The 23,841-nt window shown below is 34.9% G+C and overlaps 1 protein-coding gene across 3 annotated transcripts in view; it reads right to left on the bottom strand.

Moving 5' to 3' along the window:
* The window catches only part of rps6ka2 (ribosomal protein S6 kinase, polypeptide 2), a 53,083-nt gene that overhangs the window by 2,148 nt on the left and 27,094 nt on the right, over positions 1–23,841 (bottom strand). For all 3 annotated transcript variants that reach the window (XM_058796637.1, XM_058796639.1, XM_058796640.1), the window contains 15 exons: positions 22,069–22,175; positions 19,225–19,262; positions 18,970–19,112; positions 16,235–16,305; positions 15,943–16,031; positions 12,507–12,571; positions 11,397–11,499; positions 10,906–11,036; positions 6,611–6,736; positions 6,320–6,409; positions 4,853–5,011; positions 4,014–4,175; positions 3,566–3,642; positions 1,902–2,019; positions 709–846 (listed from right to left, as the gene is read on the bottom strand). In XM_058796637.1, the coding sequence (XP_058652620.1) occupies positions 709–846; positions 1,902–2,019; positions 3,566–3,642; positions 4,014–4,175; positions 4,853–5,011; positions 6,320–6,409; positions 6,611–6,736; positions 10,906–11,036; positions 11,397–11,499; positions 12,507–12,571; positions 15,943–16,031; positions 16,235–16,305; positions 18,970–19,112; positions 19,225–19,262; positions 22,069–22,175 (1,617 nt within the window). The remainder of the gene's footprint in view (positions 1–708; positions 847–1,901; positions 2,020–3,565; positions 3,643–4,013; positions 4,176–4,852; positions 5,012–6,319; positions 6,410–6,610; positions 6,737–10,905; positions 11,037–11,396; positions 11,500–12,506; positions 12,572–15,942; positions 16,032–16,234; positions 16,306–18,969; positions 19,113–19,224; positions 19,263–22,068; positions 22,176–23,841) is intronic.

Raw genomic sequence — 23,841 nt, 5'->3', positions numbered from 1 at the left:
AAGAATCCTTAAAAAAGGATTTTCAAAAAAAAAGAAGCAACTGTTCTTAACATTGATAATAGTGAGAAGTTTTTTAAATGCTATTCAGTGATATTATGATATTAAATGATTCCCGAAGTATTATGTTATTACTGAAGCCTTAAATAATGACTGTTGAAAATTCAGCTTTGCATCACAGGAATAAATTACATTTTGAAATATATTCAAATAGAAATATTTGTAATATTTTACAATATTCACAGTTTTTCCACTGTATTTTGATTAAATTAAAGGTAGCCTTAGTGAGCATTAAAAAACATATTTTGATTGATTGATAACAGTACATACAGTACCATTCACAATTATTTTTTTTTTTTATGTTTTCAATCAATCAATAAATATATTCCCCCTCTACATAGTTAGCCTATTTGCTTTGTTAATACAAAGTGGCACATTTTCTATATTATTTTGTAGTATATGACTCCAGAATTCACAGGACTAAAAATGATAAACTTAGAAATTATAATGATCACCAGAATTGTTTAGTTCCTTTTAATTAAGTCAAAAGAACAATTCATTTCTTTAGGTTTAAAGTTGAGTTTTTGTTTCATCTGTAAAGCTGAACAGGTGCAGTTTTACAGGTACACATGAGGTGGCGATATTGCACTTTGATAGTGGAGCGTGGATCTGGCCACAGCTCAAACGCAGCAGCAGCAGATGGGATGATACCTTCACCAGTTGCACGTCCTGTCTGATCAGCTGGCTCTGAGATAACTGATCGCAGTTCACTATCCAGGGATGTCTGAGAACAAGAGGTGCCGTCAGCCGCTGATGAGGGTCCACATGCAGCATTTTAGTTACAATGTCCTGTTCAAAGATGACAAAAATGACACATTTTGAAGCTGAAATCATTTAGAGATCTAATAAAGATGATTTAGAGAATGAAACATCTTCACAGCTGATGGTAAAGACTGAATACACATAATTTCTAGGGTTGGGCGAAGAGTGTTATCAGACTATAGTTTTCCAAACCTTCCTTCTCTCAACATGGTATTAGAGTCGATAAGTTCATTTCTGTAAATCTGTTCCGTTTGCTTCAAATAAAACAATTCAAAAGTATTTGTTTGTGTCACCACTCAAAAATAATCATGGCTGTCTCTGCATGGGTTATATTGCATTTTTATTGCCTAAATAATCTATCTACACTGCTGTCTATTACTGTGACTGTAATATTGATATACACTACATGTCAAAAATTGGACTGATTAAGATTTTTTTTGTTTTGTTTTCAAAAAAAGTATTTTATGCTCAAAATTAATAAATAAATAAATAAAACAGTAGCAGTAAACACAGTTATATTGTAAAGTATTATTACAATTTGAAAATACCGTTTTCTATGTTAATATATTTTAAAATGTAATTTATTCCTGTGATAGCAAACTTGAATTGTCAGCATCATTACTCCAGTCTTCAATGTCACTTGAACCTTCAGAAGTCATTGTAATATGCTGAACCGGTGCTCAATTGTTGCTCAGGAATAAATTACATTTTAAAATACATTCATATAGAAATATTTCAAAATATTACTGTTTTTACTGTATCTTCGGTCAAATAAATGCAGTCTTGGTGAGCATAAAAAGACTTCTTTCAAGAAAACATGAATTTTTAATTATGTAGTTAAGTAGAATTGTAATTATTTCAAGAGTTTGGCCGGTAGTGTAAATAAATACATATAAAACTGAAAAGAATAAAACATTTTTCAAAACAAGTAAATGTGGAAAACGTGCCTTTTTTTTTTAAAACAAAAATATGTTAACAACCATATTGAACATTGTCAAAAGGCAGAACATTTTTTTTTTGGTTTATGGGCAATACTGTATTGGCCAGACCTAATCCCAACATGCAAAAATCAGGAAGCTGACCTTGGCCGCGTCAGACACCGTGTCCCAGTTGCCTCCTGACAGGGCAAATTTCCCACTGCCAATGCGAGCCAAGATCTCTTCTGGTGTGTCGTCAGGGCCGTTAGCGAAGGGCGTGAAACTGTGGGACAGAACAAGTGCTGAGTGTGTGAAAGAACTTGTGAATGTGCCCTTACAGAGAAAGGGTGAGAAGAGAAAGAAAAGAGTGGCTTTTATTTTTGTAATACCCCCATTTCCACTGTGTTATTTTTAGCGTACGCATATGGCTAGGTCAGAAGAGTGAGATGATTTTTTTTTTTTCTTCTTCTTCAAATGTTCTGATTACACAGAGGTTTAAAGCTCAATCCATAGTCAGGAACATTAAATTGAGAGAGCTGCTTGGCTTCTGATAGCTCTGGCATTGTGTTCAGTACAATTACTCTGTGACTTGACCCGGCTTACCTAGTAATCCCCTCCACCCTGCTCTAGAAATTAGTCCCTCATGTGGGTAATGGGAGAAAGGATGTGCTACACAGAGTTTTGATTTGTTTGTTTTGACAGGTCAATTGTAATGTCATAGAAAATGATGAAAATGAAGACAGGGCTCTTGGGTCATGTGGGCAGATTGATGGCAGAAACAATGTTAGCATACCTAGATGAATGCTGTCAGTTCATTTAAAGCAACAGATAGAATCTATTCGTACTGAGATTAAGAAAAAACAAAACAAAAAATTGCAGCAGGGCTACTTTCTGCTGCTTTTTAAAGTGAGTTTTTAACTATGTTACTATTGTAACTACCAGGTTTGGGCACAGATACGTATTCTTAATTTGATTAACTAATCATTTCTGCAACGTTGACATCGTCTTTTCTAGATTTGCTCATTCTTATGAGCAGAAGTGGTGCATTCTGGGATGCTTTTTAAACTAAGGAGTTCACATGTATCCTGGACACTTGATGTCTGTTTTTCCTTCATTATTTCAGACATTTAAATGTCTTTATTATAATTACTGTTTAGTATGGTAAAAATAAAAAAATAAAAAATATGTATATATATATATATATATATATATATATATATATATATATATATATATATATATATATATATATATATATATATATATATATATAAAAATTGCCTACAAAACTAATTTAACTAATTAGATCTGAAGATTTTTTAAATATCACGAGAAACAAAAGATCAATCAAAAATGTCCAAACTTGGCAGTAAAAATTGTGATTGTATTTATACTTCATACATTACTGTTTACATTTTTGAAAGAAGTATCTTATGCTCAAGTCTCTCGAGGCTGCATTTATTTGATGAATACAGTAAAAACTATTTTAAATAACTGTTTTCTATTTTTTAAAATGGTGTTTATTTATTTATTTGATGGCAAAGCTGAATTTTCATTAACTATGTCACATGATCCTTCAGAAATCATTCTTATATGCTGAAATTTAAAGAACGTGAAGAAATAAAGTCTTTATGGTCTCTTTTGTTAAATTTAATGCATCATTCCAAAATAAAAGTATTGTATAGCTGTATTATATATCTTTTTTTTAAAAATTGTTTTATAAATCAATAAAAAAAATAAAAAAAATACATAAATCCAACTGACCCCAAACTTTTGAATGGTAGTGTATATGTATTATATAACATATATCCTGTTAAGACTCAACTTACCCTGCCAGCATGGTGTACAGTAAGATTCCCAGGCTCCAGATATCGCAGGCGGCGTCATATCCCTGTTTCTTCAGGACCTATATGAATCACAGGTTTGTTGTGAACATATATTATAAAACACTTAGTTTTAACCCTTAGTTCTAATTCTGATTGGCTGAGTTGCATTTAAACATATAAACTTTTTTGATAAAACAGTGATTTTAGCACAGGGTCGTGCCTAAAAACACTGTATTCCTGTTGTAGACTCACTGCAGTTTCTGTCAATCAAGCAATATAGTTTGGTCATCTTTAAGTAGACTTTCAAACAGCAGTAATTTTTAAGAGCAATTGTTATTTTAAATAATTTTACATTTGTATGACATGTTTCACAAACATAAAAAAAAAAATCTTTTTTTTCAGAGATGAATAAATCATAACACTAAACAGTAAAAAATATATCTAGAAGTACCTCAGGGGCCACAAAGTTTGCAGTGTAGCACGGCGTCATGAGCAGACCATTTTCAGCCCTTAACTGTTTGGCAAACCCAAAATCACATATTCTGATGGACTCTGGGTCGCCTATTTCATCGACATACAGGATGTTACTGGGCTTCAAGTCTCGATGCACAACCTGGACACAGATGAAGAAACATTGATGTACTACACTCCACAAAGTGACCAAAATTTGTGTCATTTGCTGTATTAGAACTCCTATGGCAAATGGAGTGTGACCCTGCACCACAAAACCAGTCGCTGAGGTATATTTGTAGCAATAGCCAAAAATAAATTGCATGGGTCAAAATTATTGATTTTTCTTTTATGCCAGAAATGTCACATGTGTATTTATGTATGTATGTATGCATGTATGTACCAGGAGCACCTTAAAACCACAACAAATTCCTCGTGTGTTTGCGCACACCTGGCGAATAAAGCTAATTCTGATTCTGATTCTGATTCTGAAATCATGAGGACATTAAGTAAAGATCATGTTCCATGAAGGTATTTTGTAAATGTCCTACCATAAATATATCAAAACTTAATTTTTTATTAGTAATATGCATTGCTAAGATCTTCATTTGGACAACTTTAAAGGCGATTTTCTCAATATTTCGATTTTTTTTGCACCCTCAGATTCCAGATTTTCAAATAGTTGTATCTCAGCCAAATATTGTCCAATCATAACAAACCATACATCAATGGAAAGCTTATTTATTCTTATCATGTTCCATTATGCTTATTTATGGAAAAATGTACCCTTATGACAGTAGCAACCAAACAAGTAAGTATTTAGCATCCCCACAAACTGACCCCCTGTGAATGCAGATACTCCACAGTCTTGGTGATGGTGCAGAGCACAGCTGAGGCCTCGCGCTCTGAGAAGCATTTCTGCCGCAGGATCCGGTCCAACAGCTCTCCTCCTCTCATCAGCTCCATCACCAGATACACAAACTTGCCGTCGTCATAGACCTGCAGCACACAGCACAGCACAGCTCACTCTCTCCACCACACTGCAGTGATGCAGCTTTCAATCACAGACATCAGCAGACCAGAGGGAGCCCAGGAGGGCTTACGCAACCAGAAGACAACTTGTGAAACTGGATCAACGGTAATGCAGGTTAACATGGCAAGACAGCTGACATAAAGACATTAAACATTCTGTTAGTAGGCTGGAGTGTTTAAAATTATGAATTTGAGAATGAGCTCCTTTTTTCGATCCAAGAATTTAAAGGGAATTGACTACAACACACAGAAAGTTAAATTGGAATGACAGGAAGGGAATTTGAAACTGAATTTGAGGAATTTCAACACACAACAGAAGAGTTTCATTAGATCAATAGGTACCACCGCAAAAAATGATTTTCTTACTTAGTATTTTTGTCTTGTTTTTCATTACAAATATCTAAACATGCCTACAGTACATCATAATACATTTACCCGAGAAGCAAAATTACTTTTAAGTCTTTTCTGAAGAAAACAAAAAAAATCTAAAGTTTGTTAGATTTTGCTTAAAGCAAGAAAAAATATATGCCAATAGGGCAAGAAAAATAATCCTGTTTTCCCTTTGATTAGTTTTCTTGCCCCATTGGCATATGTCTGTTCTTGTTTAAGCAAAAACTAACAACATATTGATAAATATTTTCAGAAAACTAGTCATTTTGCATCTGAAGTAAATTCTCCTAGATTCAAGAATGTTAAGATATTTGTACTAGAAAACTAGTCAAAAAAACTAAGTAAGATAATCATGTTAATGTGGACCAATTATGTCTATTTAAAGCTTTTCTACTTATTTATTTTTCGTTTTTTGATTAGGCATTTCTCTAAACTCTAAGTTTTGTCCAAGCTACAAATTCAGACTTAACTTCATTAAAAAGAATACTAACATCTACTGACTATAATATATTAAGCAAATTAGAGCATTCCAGGAAATTGTCTCTTACTATAGTTCATCAAATTTAAGTTATTAGTTATCAATTTAATAAACATATGTATGGGCAAAAAAAAAAAAAAAAAAAGTATTATTGAAAACTACACCATGAAATTGTAAATAGGAAACCTCTATTAACTAATTTAACATAAGTTTATCTTCAAATATAAAATAATAGATCTTTTCTGCCTATTGTGAAATAGTTAAATCCATGAGTACAGTTTTGAAACTCTAAATACAGATCAAAAAAATAATGGGCACAGATTAAATGATCAAAAATACTCATTTACATGGCCTAGTAAGGGCTTTCCGTTAAACTAAAGTAGCATTTCTTTCAAAGTGTGACTCACATCTTTCAGAGTAATGATGTTTGGGTGCTGGCCGTATCGCAGAAGAATCTCGATCTCTTCAGACGGGTCCTTCTTGGCTCTGTCAATAATCTGAAATGAAGTGGGCTGGTCACAGCGGTGTCTGATAAAGCCTCGACTGACACTGAGTGATGCTGTCCTCTATGGCAATTCATCAAAATGCACGTATGAAACCGCCAGTACCTCTGCTGTTCTCTAAATAACACTGTGTTTTTTCACACAAAGAACATTTAATGGAACCCAGTGCTTTCAAAGATTAGATTTCATACGTACTTTGACAGCATACTCCACACTGGTGATTCTGTGGACACAACGTTTGCAGACCGAATATGCTCCAATGCCGATATCCTCCTTCAACTCATAGCCGTCAGTGAAATGAATGTTGTTGCCATGAAGTTGCTGCAGTAAAAAAAGGAAAAAGAAAACACGCATGAATATACTGATTATTTATTTGATATTATGAGTGGTAAATTACAACATGGACATATTCCACTAACTTTCCATTAACAGTCTTCATTTTGAACAGTTGTATCATTAATTGTAATCTAATGCAGTGGCATTCATACATTTTGAAGTGTGGTTTCAGTGTCTACTGTAGAAGAAGATTTAACCCCAAGCACTCACTGCCCTGACTGTCCTCCAGGAGTAACCTGAGGTTAAATGTCTTGCTCAAGGGCACAATGATGATAATTCACTTCTCCCTTCAGGGGTTTGACCATATGACCTTTCACTTTCCAGCACACATCTTTCACCCTGTATACCTGGAAATGACTGAAAATTTCACCATCTGGTGTTCTTTAACAAATAATTTCTTTAACAACTTATTTTTCAAAAAACCTTGACCTTGTTGAATGTTTGGATTGCATCATTGTAACATTTGCATAATGAACTGTGTTTGGTCCATTCCTTCTTGCATCTATTTAATGGTGAATAGTCACCTTCACACTGCGATCACACGTTATGTGTTGATACTCATGCATAGCTGACAAACAACAAGACTTGACAACGACAAGGTGACTCTGACGTTGCATTTCATTTTTACTGAACCATGCACCATTAAGCTCAGGGGTCTGGATCTCTGCTTTTTATTTATTTATTTTTTTTTTGACGTGCATAATAAATTGTGAAATAATTCCATAAAAATAACTGAAATTTAGTGCTGCAAAGATAGTGTACAACGACAAGATAATCAACTTTCTTACCTGAGCTGATCAGTGCTCTAACAGCACTCAATTTAAATGAGCCAATAACTTAAATGGAAAATCAAAGACAGGTATTAATGTTTACAGCAGCCAAGCACAGATTTCAGCATGATGCTTCCGTTTTAACAGTAAAAAAGTGAAATGTCAAATGTAAGTAAGTAGCTAACATTTAATATTTGACAACTATGTTATGATAGAAATGTTAAACGAACAACAGCAATATCCAGTTATGCAAACCTCTTAACGGGACCCATTTTCAGAACATTAGGCATACGATTAAGAATGATTTTTTTTTTCTGCATAGAGTTATTTTTTACTTATTTCCAAATATCCTTTCAGTAAATTCACTTCTCATCTTAAGACCTATAACATGGTCAAACGTGTATCTTTAAGTCTTTTAGCCTATTAAAAAAAATAAAATAAAGAAATAATTATATATATATATATATATATTTTTTTTTTCTTTAACTATTTTTCGATACTCGTTTCGTCTAATTTTCTTAATTGCCTCTTTTTGACAATAAGCCACCAAGTTTGTACATTGATATGTCCATGGCAGTGCTAAAAATTTAAAGGGATAGTTCACCTAAAAATTCAAAATCTGTTACTTTGCCACTCTAAACCTAAATGCTATTTTTATATAAAGATTTTCATTACTGTGTGTAGACTTTTTTTCACATTTTTTCACAAGAGACAAAAATGAAATATACTGACATGGTTTAAAGCTATTGTTATACAAATTTTGCCCTTTCCAGACATCTTAAAATGCACACATGTAGATCAGCGCAATCCTTTTTTTTTTTTTTCTGGGGACAGGGGCAAGTGTCCCTTTATGTCCCCCAGCAAGTGCAGTTTTTATACCTCACAGTACTTCTAAAACCCCCTGTACTGCTATGCATAAAACCAAAACCTAATACCTAAACTTCCCTAAAACTTTACCACCATTCTTTTCCTGCCTTGCAAGCAGCTTTTTTCCTTTTCCTTTTACATTTACCATCAGTTAAAAGTGAAACAGATATATACGTCAAAGATGCAAGTAACCGACAGCATCTTCAGGTAAATGAAACGCCTCCCGAAAACAAAAGCAATTCACGGCACAGGTTTAGAAATTCTCCACAAATAGCTGCACTCATGCATGTTCATGAGCGCTATCAGAGTAAGTTAATATCGTATGCTCGGCAGATGCCACATCAGATCTGAATGATCTAGACAACAGCCCCGCAGAGCAGATATCCGCTCGTGTGTCAGTGCATCCTCGCCAATCAATACATCTCATTCCGGTCACTGCCACCACATAGCAGACACTTCAATAAAGCAGCTCTTCAGGTATGAACCATCTGGCAGAATAAGTTCAGCTTATGTAACACGGGGCTCTTTTTTCCTTCTCTTTCTTCTTGTTTTGTGCTGTGCAAGGCAGCAGTGCTTCCCTGAGGAATCTGTCTGAATTGACTCCGTGTGTACAGCCAGACCAAGGTTAAACGGATACATAAAACAACTTTGGCTTGGCTGACTGCAATATTTCTTATATGTCAGCAACTAGCCGTCAATGTAGCAATGCATGCACGAGGGAAATATTGCTTCTTTTTCCTAACTCACTTGTATCTTGCATCACGAATGAAAATACATTTGTACATTTTCTGAAGAAATGGGAGGTGATGTTTAGAGTTGATTTTAGCATGTCGCTACATGGTTAAAGGTTAAAGTATTATGAATGGCTTTTAGTTGGTATATACTAGGTATTTTGAGTGGCTTTTAGCACACCGCTATGCAGTTGCTAAGTATTTTGAGTGATTTTCAGCATTTCACTATGCATTTGCGGTATTTCGAGTTGATTTTATCAAGTTGCTAAAGTACATGTGCTAAGGTATTTTAAGTGTTTAAGTCACATGTTGCTATGTCTTTGATAATGTATTTTGAATGGCTTTTAGAAGCTTTAGGTTTGCTAAGGTACTTTGAGTGGCTTTTAGCATGTTGGTCTGCAGTTATTGAGATATTGTGAGTGATTTGTTTGTATTTTACAATATATTTTGCTGTATGTGTGTTGATTTTAGCATGTTGCTACATGTGCTAAAGTATTTTAAGTGTTTTTTGCATGCTGCTATGTGGCTGCTGAAGTATTTTGAATGGCTTTTAGTAGTTATATGTTTGGTAAGGTATTTTGAGTGTTTTTTAGCATGTCACTATGTAGTTTGAAGGTATATGTGACCCTGGACCACAAAACCAATCTTAAGTCGCTGGGGTATATTTGTAGCAATAGCCAAAAATACATTGCATAGGTCAAAATGATTGATTTTTTTTTGTTTTATGCCAAAAATCTTTAGGACGTTAAGTAAAGATCATGTTCCATGAAGGTATTTTGTAAATTTCAATTTTGAAAATTTGACCCTTATGACTGGTTTTGTGGTCCAGGGTCACATATTTGAGTGACTTTTAGCATTTCGCTATGAGTTGATTATTATGAGGCATTTAATTTTTTTACTGGTCGCTACATTCAAAACTGTTCATTTATTTTGAATGGCTTTTAGCTGTTACACATTTGCTAATGTATTTTGAGTGTTTTTAGCACGTAACTATGCAGTTGAAAAGTATTTTGAGTTGATTTTAGCACGTCGCTACAGCTGTTAAGATATTTTAAATGTTATTTTCGCCATGTTGCTATGTTTTTGCTAATGTATTTACAGCTTTTGGTTGCTATATTTTTACATCAGTATTTTGAGTGGCTTATAACATGCCGCTATGCATTCGCTAAGGTATTATGCATGTTTGTTTGTTTTTGGCATTTCACTATGCATTTGCAGTATTTCAAGTTGATTTTTAGCAAGTTGTTCCGTGTGCCAAGGTATTTTAAGTGTTTTTTTTTTTTTCTTTTTGCATATCGCTATGTGGCTGCTAAAATATTTTGAATGCCCTTTAGTTGTTATACATTTACTGAGGTATTTTGAGTGGTTTTTTTAGCATGTCACTATGTAGTTTGAAGGTATTTTCATTGACTTTCAGCATTCCACTATGCGGTTGCGGTATTTTGAGTTGATTTTATGTCTCTAAATGTGCTAAGGTATTTTTTTATTTGCATGTCACTGTGACATTTTAAGTGTTTGTTTTTTTATTTTTTACTGGTCTCTAATACATTATCATTCAGAATTGTTCATTTTATTTTGAATGGCTTTTATTTGTTATACATTTGCTAAGGTATTTTGAGTGGCTTTTAGCATGTTTCTTTGCAGTTGGAAGATATTTTGAGTTGATTTTAACATGTCACTACAGCTGTTAAGGTATTTTGGGCAGTTTTAAGCATGTCATTGTGCAGTTGTGGACGGGATGGTTGCCAGCATGCAACACTATACAAGTTCTCAGAGTCCTGCTCACCTGTACAATGGGGTTTACAGACGTTTGCTTGATCTCAGCCAGTGGCTGTTCTTGACCCAGGTTAGAGGCCACAAAGCTGAAGCCACGGAAGAGCTGGTGTGCATTAGCGCTGGGTGGAACTCCGGGTGAGTCTGCAGACACACACAGATACAAACATATTTAGAAAGGCAACAAGGACACAGTCTCTCTATGAATGGAAACACACAATTGATCCCATCTGAGCAGTATGAATTGACTGGGTGCACTATGCCCGAAGGCCCGAGGCCTCTTGGTAAACAGGTTCTGCTGCTGCAGTTCACTCTAATTTGTTTTTGCACTCTCGCTGTGCTTGCTGGGCACAGACTGTTATGTAAGAATAGTTTCTTTCACATTGTCTATGCCGCTTGAAAGCAAACACCTACAATGATTCTTCCAGCCATAATTTGAATAAAATAGCATATGAGTGTTACGTGAATTAGGCCTATGTGAAAATCAGCTGCAATTTGCGTCACCTGTCGGTGTGCGGGATGTAAACTCAGGATCAAAGTGGAATGTGTCCTCTGGTCGGCCCACTGCTGGTTTGAATGGAGGCTTGATTTCTCGTCTGTACAATTTCTGTTGACCAAAAAATACATCATTTAAGACACATACACCAATGCTAGAGGTTATACATGTTACAGAAAAAAAATGATCAAGACATAATGGAGCTTCCTGTGAATTTTGAGTAGTAATTTAATAGAACATTAAAAATCAAAAGCTATGTGAACTAAGTGTTGGATTAGTCAAAAGTAAATAAAAATAGCATTTACATTTACGTCTGAATATTTAAATAATACTTTAATGGTTGATCATTCAAAATAATAATAAAAAAAAAACAGTATTTTTGAAGAGTATTCTAGTTTAGAAGATTTTCTAGTATTTGAAAATCACTATGAATACAAATGAACAGTGTTGAGGGTAATGCATTACAAGTAATGCTAATTATGTAATCAGATTACTTTTTCAAGTAACGTTCAAAGTAACGCATTACTTATTAAAAAAAACAAATAAGCAAGCCCAGGTCAGGTGACAAAATGTAATGCTAAACTATCGTAATACATTACTTTCCATAAAAAGTAACACAATTACTTTTTTATGGAGTAACGCAATATTGTAAGGCATTACTTTAAAAAGTAACTTTCCCAAACAATGCAAATTAACTGTTTTTATTTCTGACATGATGGACAAAGATTACTTCATTCAAACTTCTTAAAGTGCTGGAGTGATGTGCAGTGACTGTTGGGTAAATTTCCCTCTGCACATCCTGTGAAGAGATGTTCCCTTATTCCCTATGCTGTTCACAGCTCCCTTCAAACTGAACATTTACTGTATGGTCTCTTTGGATTGGAATCTCACTTAAGATAGTGAAATACCCAGTGAGGTCCACTTCGCATGGCATTTATGGTTTTAAAAAATGTAGGATTTATTAATAAAAACCTGTTTAAAATGCACTATGCAGAAAACAGTATTCTACGAATAAGGCCCCAGTCACAATATTACACACGAGTTACCAGCCTACATATTCAAGACTGATTAACATTACAAAATATCACATAGTATTATTCTCAAAGTTTGGAACTCACATTCCAGTCTATTGTTGCAAAAAATATATGCCGCTTGATTTCTTCCACTCCATCAGGTCCTGCACCTGCAAAACATCCAGAAACATTCAGTCAGATAACAGGTTGTACGAAAAAATTTTTATACTGGATGGGATAAAGTGCCTCATAAAACAAACCTCTCCTAAAACCCATCTGTCACAAAAAACCTGTTTAAAGGATAAGATTCCCATGAAGCATTGGTCTGTCTGTGAGTCAGACAAGTGTTGAAAGCTCTCTGCTAAAATCCTCTACAGCTCTGTGTCCCGCTTGCTTTAGCTAAACTTTTAAAGCCCCAACAAATAGGAATCTAAAAGTCCTGTGCTATAATGCACAACTAAATGGTCAAGGTTTGTCTGGTTAGCATAACCCAGTTAGCCCCTGTTAGCAGATGCTATAACAGCTGGCTGCAAAAAGCATAGACGGTGGTCACGGCTGAGCTCTTTGGCTGTGATTTGAAACAGATTTGACACATGCTCCAATGCGTATTCGTGTTTATGCTCAGGAGAGCTTCTAAAGTTTCTGATTACAACATGTTTTGCAGCATTTAGTAATATAGACAATCACAGATAAATGTTGATTTCTTAAATGCAATGGCCAATCAGAGGCGTTTAAGTTCAAGTCATGTAAACATTTACTGCGATTATATCCTTACTCTGATTATTGGAAATAATCACATTATTGGTGCACATAAAAATCTAGTCATTGTCTGTAGCAGTGTTCGGGAAAGTTACTTTTAAAAGTAGTGCATTACAATATTTTGTTACTTCCTAAAGAAGTAACTAATTGCGTTACTTAGTTTCATTCTATGGAAAGTAATGCATTATGTTACTTTTGCGTTACTTTTTCTCATCTGGGCTGGACTTGCTTGTTTGTTTTTAATATAAAGTTCTATTTTTGGCAAATGTTAAAAGCTATTTCACACCAAAAGTGAAATAAATAATCCCCAGGCTGAACGAAATGTAAATTCACATCTGTACAGTAGTAGAGGGCTGCCAGTCAATAAATAGGAAAACAAAGTAACTGGCATTACTTATTTGAAAAAAGTAACTCTGATATTTTCTTGTAAATTAAAAAGTAATGCGTTACTTGAAAAAGTAATCTGATTACGTAACTCACGTTACTTGTAATGTGTTACCCTCAACACTGGTCTGTAGTATATGTAAATGAACATTGTTTACTCTTTTTCCATGTTTTAGATCAACAGGACCAAAATCAAAAGTTCATAATGGGTGTTTTTGGCGAAAGAGAATGCCACAGCCCTTTTTCTCCGTTTTCTCTAGTAATGTCACACCGATTTTATTAATTAATTAATTTTAATTTTTGCATTTCTGCTGCAAGTCTTATTAAAAGCCCATCTTGACAATGGTGAATTACCACTTTAACAACCTCACAGCTCATGGTAGATCTGTCCTAAAAGGTGTACATATTATCACTAAAATCATTTTCTGTCTGAACAAAATGAATAGGATTTTTCTTTCAGTAAACCTATTGTTGCGCTCTACCGCACAGCACTATTCCACCTCATTAACTATTCCATTTTCATTTTACCATTCAAACTATGCTAGCAGTCATACACGAGTGAGTCAGGACCTGGCTGGCATGTATACAACTAATCTAAGACAGAAGAATATTAAGCCACAGTCAACACAAGGTCTCGATGGCATTTATCTCTGCCTTATAAATTATGGATAAAATGATTCACCCAGCGAAATTCAATCTCGGCTTTGACAAACATTCAGTAGCAGCGTCTGGAAGTTTGTCTGCAGTCATTCACACAGGAAATCATCTCTGACTAAAATGAGATTCATGCCCACTGCTGCTGTCGTAAGAACAAAGTACAATTGCTTTATACTATGTTCAACTAAAAGTGGTATCACTGTGACCATCTGATACATTTATTGTGCTCAGCTTTTCGTAGTGTTTACACTCCTACTGGAATAAACAGCTTAAATCAGTGATTTGCTGGTCTTTGATGGCCCCTAAGCAATTGAAATATAGTTATTATTTCATGTGTTATTTTATGTTGCTTTTTTTTCCCTTCTAAATACATGAACGCAGTCCAAAATAAGGCTTTAGGTGAGACAAAGAGTATAAGAAATATTTTATTGCATGTGCTATGAGAAATAGTGTCTAAATTTGTCTATTTTTTCTTCCTAAAAAGACTCTAAATTTTCTTAAAAGGATCATCAAGGAACCAAAGTACCTAAGTGGAATTGAAATAAGACCCAGAATCATTAAATTCTTTGTGATTCCCACTGATTCTTACAGTCACAAAGATACAAAAATATGGTGTTCATTTTAAAGTCAGTCAGAGGTCATCATCATTCCTCTCATTTGGACAATAAATGAAAAACGCCAAGCCAGTAGTGTATAGCCACTATGTAATAACAGAGGCTTCTGAGTGCACTAAAGGTCTGAGCTTATTAAAATGCTTTTTTATGTTTGTCAGAGCTTCTGCTTATTAGCATTTGTACTATCTGCAGACAAACATTAAATGACTCCAAACAGTGGGAGGAAAAGACAAACAAAAGAAAGAGGAGAATTGTGAGTGAAGGACTCAAATAGTAGGACTTTCATGGAAGGTCTTTCGAGCTTTGCAAGAATTATAACATTTTTTTGATTTTCTCACTAAAGCTTATAAATCACATACTGACCATTAATATCATAGACAACAAAAAAAGTATAATAGTTGTGTAGCAATGTAGTAGTGGTACTTTCGTATTCTTAAAAAAAAAAGATGGGTCACTACTAATTGATGTTATGCTGGTTAATGTAAATAATGAAAGAGGAGTGGTGAAGAGGATCCTAGTAAACAGCAGTTCCTTTAATAAACAGGCTAAACAGAGAGTACTAGGAAAACTGCAGAAGAACAACATTCTACCAAAAAAAAACAAAAACACAAACATACAATGGATTGAACCAAACAGAGGGTATACAAAGGTTGAACAAAATAATTAACCAGACACAGGTGGAAGACAAACAACACTACTCAAACCAAGGCAAAACAAGAGAAAAACATCTCATTGCTTACGCAACCCTGATTCCCTGATGGAGGGAATGGAGACGTTATGTCGTAACGATATAACTCGTAGTGGCCGACAGATAGGGAACCCAAATTACATTTTCAGATAAACAAAAAAGTTTGATAAGTTCCACACTATTTGATACCATTTAAATTACCATTTTAAATGGCAACCTTACAATGATAATATAATACAGTACTTTAATATGCACCAACAAAACTCATTTAAATCTGGTAGAAGTATCTCTTTAATGTAACAATAGCAGGTTACCACAGTTTAAGACTGGCAAACCATCTTGGCTGGATTAGGATGGTCTTATGGAGAAGAGACTGAAGCCAGGTGAACTGAATATTTGTTGGTTTAAGGCAGTGTTTGGTGCATGTAAGGTAGCCTACCTAATCTATTGGAAGGGTTTCTTTTGAAAAGAGCCCGCAGTAAACTCTGGACTTCTGGGCTGAGGAACTGCGGCATGCCGAGTTTTGCCCTGAGAAAAAAAACAAAAACATTAAATCTGTTATTTATTTCTGAAAATAAATGAGACTGTGATACATAGCCACAAACATCACAAATCATCTTGACAGATCCATTTGTGAGGTCAACTTTAGAATTACAAATCTTTAAACCAAGAAAAAAAAAACAACAACATTAGGCTGTCAGAAAATGCACAAATGCAACAATAATTCTTACTTGAGAATAAGTGCCATTGTCTCTTTGCGGTCTTTGCCTTGAAATGGCAGGGATCCAGTCAGCATTTCAAACTGGGGACAGTAATAGAAACATCAGGCTTTGCTTTAGCAAGTTTATTTACGGATGATACAATAAGAGAAGTGTGTATTCAGCACTGCTGCACAGTAACAGCGCATACTGTGAAACCAAATCTGTCTCAGCGTGCTCAATCTTATGTAACACTTTGAATTCATTTTAAGGCTGGGTTATGCTGTGGATATTTAGAAATGAGCCAGTTAAATGGGCTGTAGTTTTAAAGAGAGATTCGACAACAATTTCACCAAACAACAACTCAGGTTAAATTTATTTATACTTAAAGCTGGGTGATAATACAGTTTAAAATTATCTACTGAAGTAGAGCTTAGAGAACTGTGAATGCAACACTGATCTATCAGTTTAATCCTATAAACAGTCTGTATGTCCTGCATTCACTGTCAGACTTTTAAAGGCGATCTGGTTAATTTCTGTACCACAAAAGGTCATGTTGCTGAGCCAGTTGTGTTTTGTCTGCCCGATGGGTCAAGTTTTGGCTGCGTATTATGGTCCAGTAAGCCCCCATTGGTAGATTTGGTGGGTGCAGCTAGTCGAGCATAAATCATACTTCACCTTAAACATTTTTAATTAGAAATCTCATCTCAACATTAATCACAAGCTCTTAAAATCAGGTGTCGTATCCATCTGAGCTCTTGATACCTATAAGTGTGCACCTCTTCAAAAATGATTTTCTTCCACAATGGCTGTGAGTCAGTTGCTTCTGAGGAAATGGAAATTCTCAGAGGACGTACCCTCATCTAGAAGCAATTACCGGCAACAGCTCAGGGCAAGAATAAAAGGTGTTTTTGCCTAAGCAGATCTTTTTTGAATTAATAGAAGAATCTGTGGCCCAGTGCAGCAGCAAGAAGAGATCCACTGATGTATATCTCGTGAGGAAGTGTCTGATAAATATAATTTTCAGACCTATTGCTAAGTGTTTTGTTTGTTTAGTTAAAGGTTAGCAACTCTTCTTGATGCTGTGTTTCACTCAAAGTCAGATATATTGGGTGAGGGAGGGAGGATAGGTGAGGATGTTGAATTGATATGTGTTTTCATGTTCTTATTCCTGTTTGTATATTGTGTAACAATAAATAAATAAATAAATAAAAACAGTCAGATATGGAATATTCCTATTTAACAAATGGTGACCAGAATTCTGAAGTGGAAACGGGGACATTTCCCAGTTTAGTGTTCAAAATATCACTGAAATCTCACTTATTATCTGAATTAAAAATGGGGATAAAAGCATTGTTGTGTGTTTGTTTATTTCTTCTTCTTTGTCTTCTAACTAGCTACACATTGCAGAGTTTCTGGATTGACAACAGTATTCAAATGCGGGATTGAATCTGAAAATGTTTGACAGTGAAAAAATCTGATACTGTATGACAAAATAGGTAAGTCCATCAAGTTTTGCTAAATAATAAACCTGCCACTTGTTCTATGAAATGGGTGTTATTTCTTTGCTCTTCATGTATTTCTGTGTTCTTCAAAGAACCACAACTTTTTATAAGGAGGCCTGCATTTTTGTATAATTTTCATATGTATATATTAGTTTCAGAACTCAACATTTGTTGTTAGTCTAAAAACAGCTTATGTTGAAGCCAGTCTGCCAAAACGACAACTTTAGAAATGTACCACTCTATGATGTAACAGTGTGGCTAAACACCGCCTCCGCAGAAGAAGATCAACGCCTGCTTCTACATCGCTGCTTGTTTAGCCCCGCCCATTGATTCACGCATTTAGTGCTGACGAGAGAGACGAATGCACAGGCCTACACAGAAACCAAATCATAAAGATGGCTCTGAAGACAACAAGACACTGTGCAGTGCCAAGCTATGGAAAAACAGTCTTTGCATTGCCTTCCTTCTGATCCCAATCTGTTAGGAAAGAGTAAATGAACTATATTTTTAATAAAGATCCAGACTGCATCAGTAAGAACTCGGTCCTTTGTTCACTTCATTTTACCGCACATTCGTTTACAAACAAGGCACAATTTGACGCAGTATTTTCAGAGAGATTGAAACTAAAAGACGATGCTGTGCCAACTATATTAGATCTAACAGTAATGTCGCAATACACAAGTGTAAGTATTACGTGATTACTATTGCTTTGTCTTTTCTTACAGATCATTTGATTTGTATTGAGTTATTTATGAGTTGATATGTATTGAGTTATTTATTTTTGATCAAAATCATAGCAGTGTCCATCTGTGAAGGATGTAGACTGTCAAACACACAACTATCTATCTATCTATCTATCTCACGTCTTTTTCATGTGGTCAAAAATCACCCTTTTAACTTTTTGGAAAAATATCAAGATTTTTAGCTATATCAGCCAGCCCTATTATACACCTTTTTACATTTGCATTTTTGCCTTCAAGTGAAGAAAAAAAAAAATAAAATCCAGTTCACCATGTAAAATTCTGAGTTGAATGGAATGCAGCATAGTAAGGCTAGTTAATGCATTAAATTAACATTAAAACATAGTCAAACTAATGTAAAATGTGCTTAATAATTTTGCACCAAAATGGGCTGTGGGAACCCCACAGAGCTGCGGCCACATTATCCTTCGGCCACAGGCTAATGCTACACACGCTCAACACTAAAACACTGCAGTGCTCACATAGCCCACTATGATCCTTCACAATCTGCAAGGACACTTACCATTAAGACACCAAAGGACCACCAGTCAGCACTTTGAGTGTGACCTCGTCTATTGACCACCTCTGGGGCCATGTACTCGATAGTCCCGCAGAACGAGTACGCTCGTTTGTCATGGTCGATTGCCTCTTTGCTCAGGCCAAAATCTGAGAGCGCAAAGAAGATATTAAACCATCAACATGAGGTGCCTTCGATCGATGACAAACATAAAGAGTTGGGTCATGTGGTGAGAGCAAATTAAACAAAAATCCTGCTTACCTGTGATTTTTATGTGGCCTTCTTCATCAAGGAGAATGCTGGGAAGGTGAAACAACAGTGGATTACATTTCATTTCTATATTACAGTATAGAGAGCAGCTACAGAATTAAAATGAGATAGAGAGGACATTTATTAATTTGCTGCAATAGTACAAAACTATGTTTAATAACATCTTAAAAAGTAGAGTTTAGTTGTTTTTGTATGCAGAGCAACATCACAACTTGATAAAGATAAACATCACAGTAATAAAGATTTTGAATTAATATGAATAATTTTATCTTGCATGCATGCATTCATTTAGTTACATTTTTTTATTTTTTATTAAATATTTAATCCACAAGATTATGCATGAAAAGACATTAAAACTGAGTATACAAATATAATAACATAACTTTACTGTTACTCTGAAATTGGATTCATAATGTTACACTTTCTTTGTGTGTATATATATATATATATATATATATATATATATATATTTGAGACAATGCGTTTTTGAAATTTCAATCTCTCTTCAACCAACCTAGAACAGACTAGTTTAGAAGAAAACTTACAATAACCTAAAATAAAAAGACCAGTAGTAATACACACAGTGGTGGAAAAATGAATATTTGGAAATGTAAACTGATACATGTATTTCCTACTGACACACTACAGCAAAAAATAGAAATAACTGACTTAAACTATTTTTTAGCTGGTGAAAATACTAGTGTTCTAATAATTTTGGCCACCACTGTATGTGTAAATAAAATAATAATAACATTGAATGAAATAAAAAATATACATACAAATACCACAATCAAGGATTTCATAGTTCAACAAGGTAAATGCTACACTTCCTTTAAAGCTCTTGTAAGTGTGTAGGGGTGAAAAGATTGAAGATATATTTTCTTAATGAATGTACTTCTGCAGTGTCCTTTGGATTGCCTCTGCCTATATGCCATTAATCACCTATGACAGGTCTCAGAACAGCGTGCCCTTAAGAGAAATAGAGCGCTCCAGCGAGACCTGCTCTCAAGACACCCACATTTTCACCTTCTCAGACGAGAGCCAAAAGGAATGGTTCTTCTAGCATACGGAGTGTCCCTTTCATTATTTCCAGCAATGAATCTCCCACAAGACCTAATTCAGAGTGCAGGTGAGCTTGGTTTTGACCCATTGTTTGAGTAGATATGAGAGAGACAAGCCATGAAAGAGCATTACTGTAAGTGGGAGCACAGGAAGGATTCCATTAAGGGGCTAGTAGTCATTCATCAGGGCTCAACAATAAGGATATTTTTCTGCTGGTCTAGGTTAGGAATGGTTCTTAAGAATGACATTGATTGTACTAGCCTACTCATGTGGTTGCCTTGTTTACTACAACAATGAAAAAGCTTAATGATGCATTTATTATTTTCTCTAAGAGGTCTCTTAAGAACTCTGTCTAGGTTTTTTTTTTTTTTTTCCTTCTTTTTTGGAGCACAAACATCTCACAGGCCTACAGGTGTGCTAGATTATACAATATGTAGTTGTAATATACTATACACTAGCATTCAGTAGTTTTGGGTTCACAGTTTTAAAAGAAGTCTATTCTGCTCACCATGGCTGCATTTATTTGATCAGAGGTAGGCTACAATGAAATATTACAATCCACTACATTTTAAAATGTAATTTATTCAGCAAAGCTGAATTTTCAGTATCATTACTCCAGTCTTCAGCATCACATGATCCTTCAGAAATCATTCTAATATGCTGATTTGCTGCTCAAGAAGCATTCCTTATTATTATCAATGCTATTATTTGAAATAGAATCTTTTGTAAAGTCATAAATGTCACTTTTGATCTAAATAAAAGTTTCATTATTTTCTAAATATATACATTATTTTGTATTTTATTTTATTTATTGATTTATTTTTTGATCAGGACTGAATATTGCTAGATTTATAATAAAACTACGTATGTAAAACTTTGTAATATTTAAAACAACCCAATTATCTTTTGGAATGTAAGACAAATATGAGGCTATCCTAATTTTAAGACTTTCTTATGGGGATTTTTAGAAAAAAATATACTTAGAACTTTCATGTAACCCCCCCCCCCCCCTTTTTTTAACAAAAACAATCAAACAAACAAACAGACAAACAATTCGCTACACATGATTCGCAATAATAGCTGTAAACTGCCCATCACGTTACTCCAAGAATAAAAACAATGGCATAAACATTGCTGATTACAAATATTTTCACTGGTCATTCTCGCAATTACATAAAATGCATCTAGATTAGCCAGCTACATAATGTTAAATATGTGAAATGCGTAAGTCAGCAGAAGTTAGAAAAATATTCAGTACATACGACAATATAAATAAACACTTGTACTTAAGCCTCAAGAAGGATGAAACTCTCACACACCGATCCTGGACCATCAGGTCATCTTTACTGTTGAGCTCTGTACACATTTCAGTGTAATGTAAGGGAATAAGCTTTGACAAGCACTCTGAATCCAGCAGAAGGACACAACACAGATGCTGCTGTAACTGCACCAAAGAAACAGGAGCAGCACAGGAAGCTCTCTGGGCGGTTGCATCACCGTTTGAACCTCTGAATTATGACTGTAATTACATGAGAGTTTCACAGAGTTCTTTTGACTCTAATCCAGATGTGGATTATACCGCTGCTTGAAAATGCAGGATTTAAGCCCTCCTGAACATTATGTCCAATCGAGGTCGTGCTGAGGTTATCAACACAAGGTCACTCTTGTGGCCTTACAGGCATAAGGTCACTATCTAGGGCACTTGAGTAGGCTACAGTGTAAATTAGAACACATGATTGCTATTTACTGATAATACATGGGGTTTGGTCTTACTTCTCTGGTTTAAGATCACGGTAGATGATGCCCAGACTATGAAGATGATCCAAAGCCAAGGCCAACTCAGCCAAATAGAACTTCACATCTTCCTCAGTAAACATTACCTAGAAAGAAAAAAATACATATCATAAATAACTAATTTTCATTTAGAAAATTACAGAACTCCAAATCCCTTTAGGATTAGGGATTTGAACAAGGCCCAAACCAGAACATTTTGTCATGTAATTCGTCCCACACAGTTTGTGCTATGGACATAAATCATACCTCAAATCATGCGGCTTATTTGAAGGGAGGTGTATTATTACTTTTCTTAGAAATTAGGCTTATGATTTTCACCTGGAGAAAAATTACTCGCATTGAAGGAGGGATCCAAGCATCCACAACACCAAAATCTAGATTTTCATTTAGCTAATGCTTTTACCTAAAATGTACAATATAAGTTAATAGGAATCCAGCTCTCTTGGGTTTTACCTGTGGATAAATAATTTAACGAGTCAACCTCGACGTGAAATGATGATTGCGTGTCATTTCTTAAAATAGCATTTTCAGTTGGCTAAGTTCTGAGTTATAAATAAATGTCTATGCAGCAAGACTCTGTACCTGCAGTTCAAAAAATCAAATGGGAATCATATTTACGGTAATGCACTTACAATAGAAGGCGCTTGTAAATAACCCAGCATATTCCTTTAATGCAAAACCTGGCCAGTGACAGATCTTTAATAAACCCGCAGTAACTCCGTGTGTTCTTATATTTGGAAGTCCAAAAACTGCTCTTTTCCAAACTAATTTTAATCACCGGGAGATTTATTTAGACTGTGTGGAGAGCATCAGGGGACAGTGCCATATTGAGGAGAGTAGATTGGCGTAACAAGTTCCAGCCAGAAGAGCAGCAGCTGTTGCAGCCAGATGAGAGATCTGAGCACCAGTGGTAATTAATTTACGTCTCACTTCCCAGGCACGGTTCTGTGCGGAGAATCCCGATTAAATCAAGTGCACGAATATCTTGGTGAAAGTGCTCTAGTTTCTTTTTTAATTCACACTTACAGAGAGACTGATTAGTCAGAGGAAGTATAAGTGCAGGAGTTGCTCTTAATGTAAAGTGTAGCTGTAGTTAGACATTTTTGTCCAACAAAATGATCTGTAGAGTGAGATGAGAATGTCACTCACCCCAATAACACTTGCATAGCACTAGCAAACTAGCAAAACACAGTTTATGGCTGTAAGGTAAACTAAAAGCTATTCGCTGACTGTTTATAATAATAATCAGTGTTGAGCTAGTTAGTCAAAGAATGTAATATATTACTCATTACTAGTTACTCCTTTCAAAAGTAATATTGTTACTTTACTTATTACTCTCTGGCAACAGTAATTAGTTACACTACTATTTACATTACTTTTTCTTCACGCCCCACAGAAGTTGTAACTGTGTATCTTCCACATAAAATGTATCCGTTATACGATTATATTTCATTATGTATTTTATCAAATCACATAAGTTTGTAAGAAACTGTTTAATTTTCCAAAAATATTTTTTATTATAGTAATATAATGTACCACATGCTGATCAGAGGGATGTGGGTGGGATGCCAGAGTAAAGTAAAGCCACAACTTACACGTGTTCAGATAATATTTTCTCCTGACAAAATCCATACAATGCAATATTTCTATCCGCTGAATGTAAGCTTTTCCACATTCCAAGCTTGTCTGCTGCACTGGAGATATCACATGCATGTGCGAGTTGGGAATATTATGAAAATAAATCTAGTAATT

This window comes from Onychostoma macrolepis, chromosome 13 (genome assembly GCF_012432095.1).
Source record: "Onychostoma macrolepis isolate SWU-2019 chromosome 13, ASM1243209v1, whole genome shotgun sequence".
In the NCBI taxonomy this organism is placed as follows: Eukaryota; Metazoa; Chordata; class Actinopteri; order Cypriniformes; family Cyprinidae; genus Onychostoma; species Onychostoma macrolepis.
Note: the sequence above shows the minus strand (reverse complement) of the source record. Positions and strands in the feature narration are given on the sequence as shown.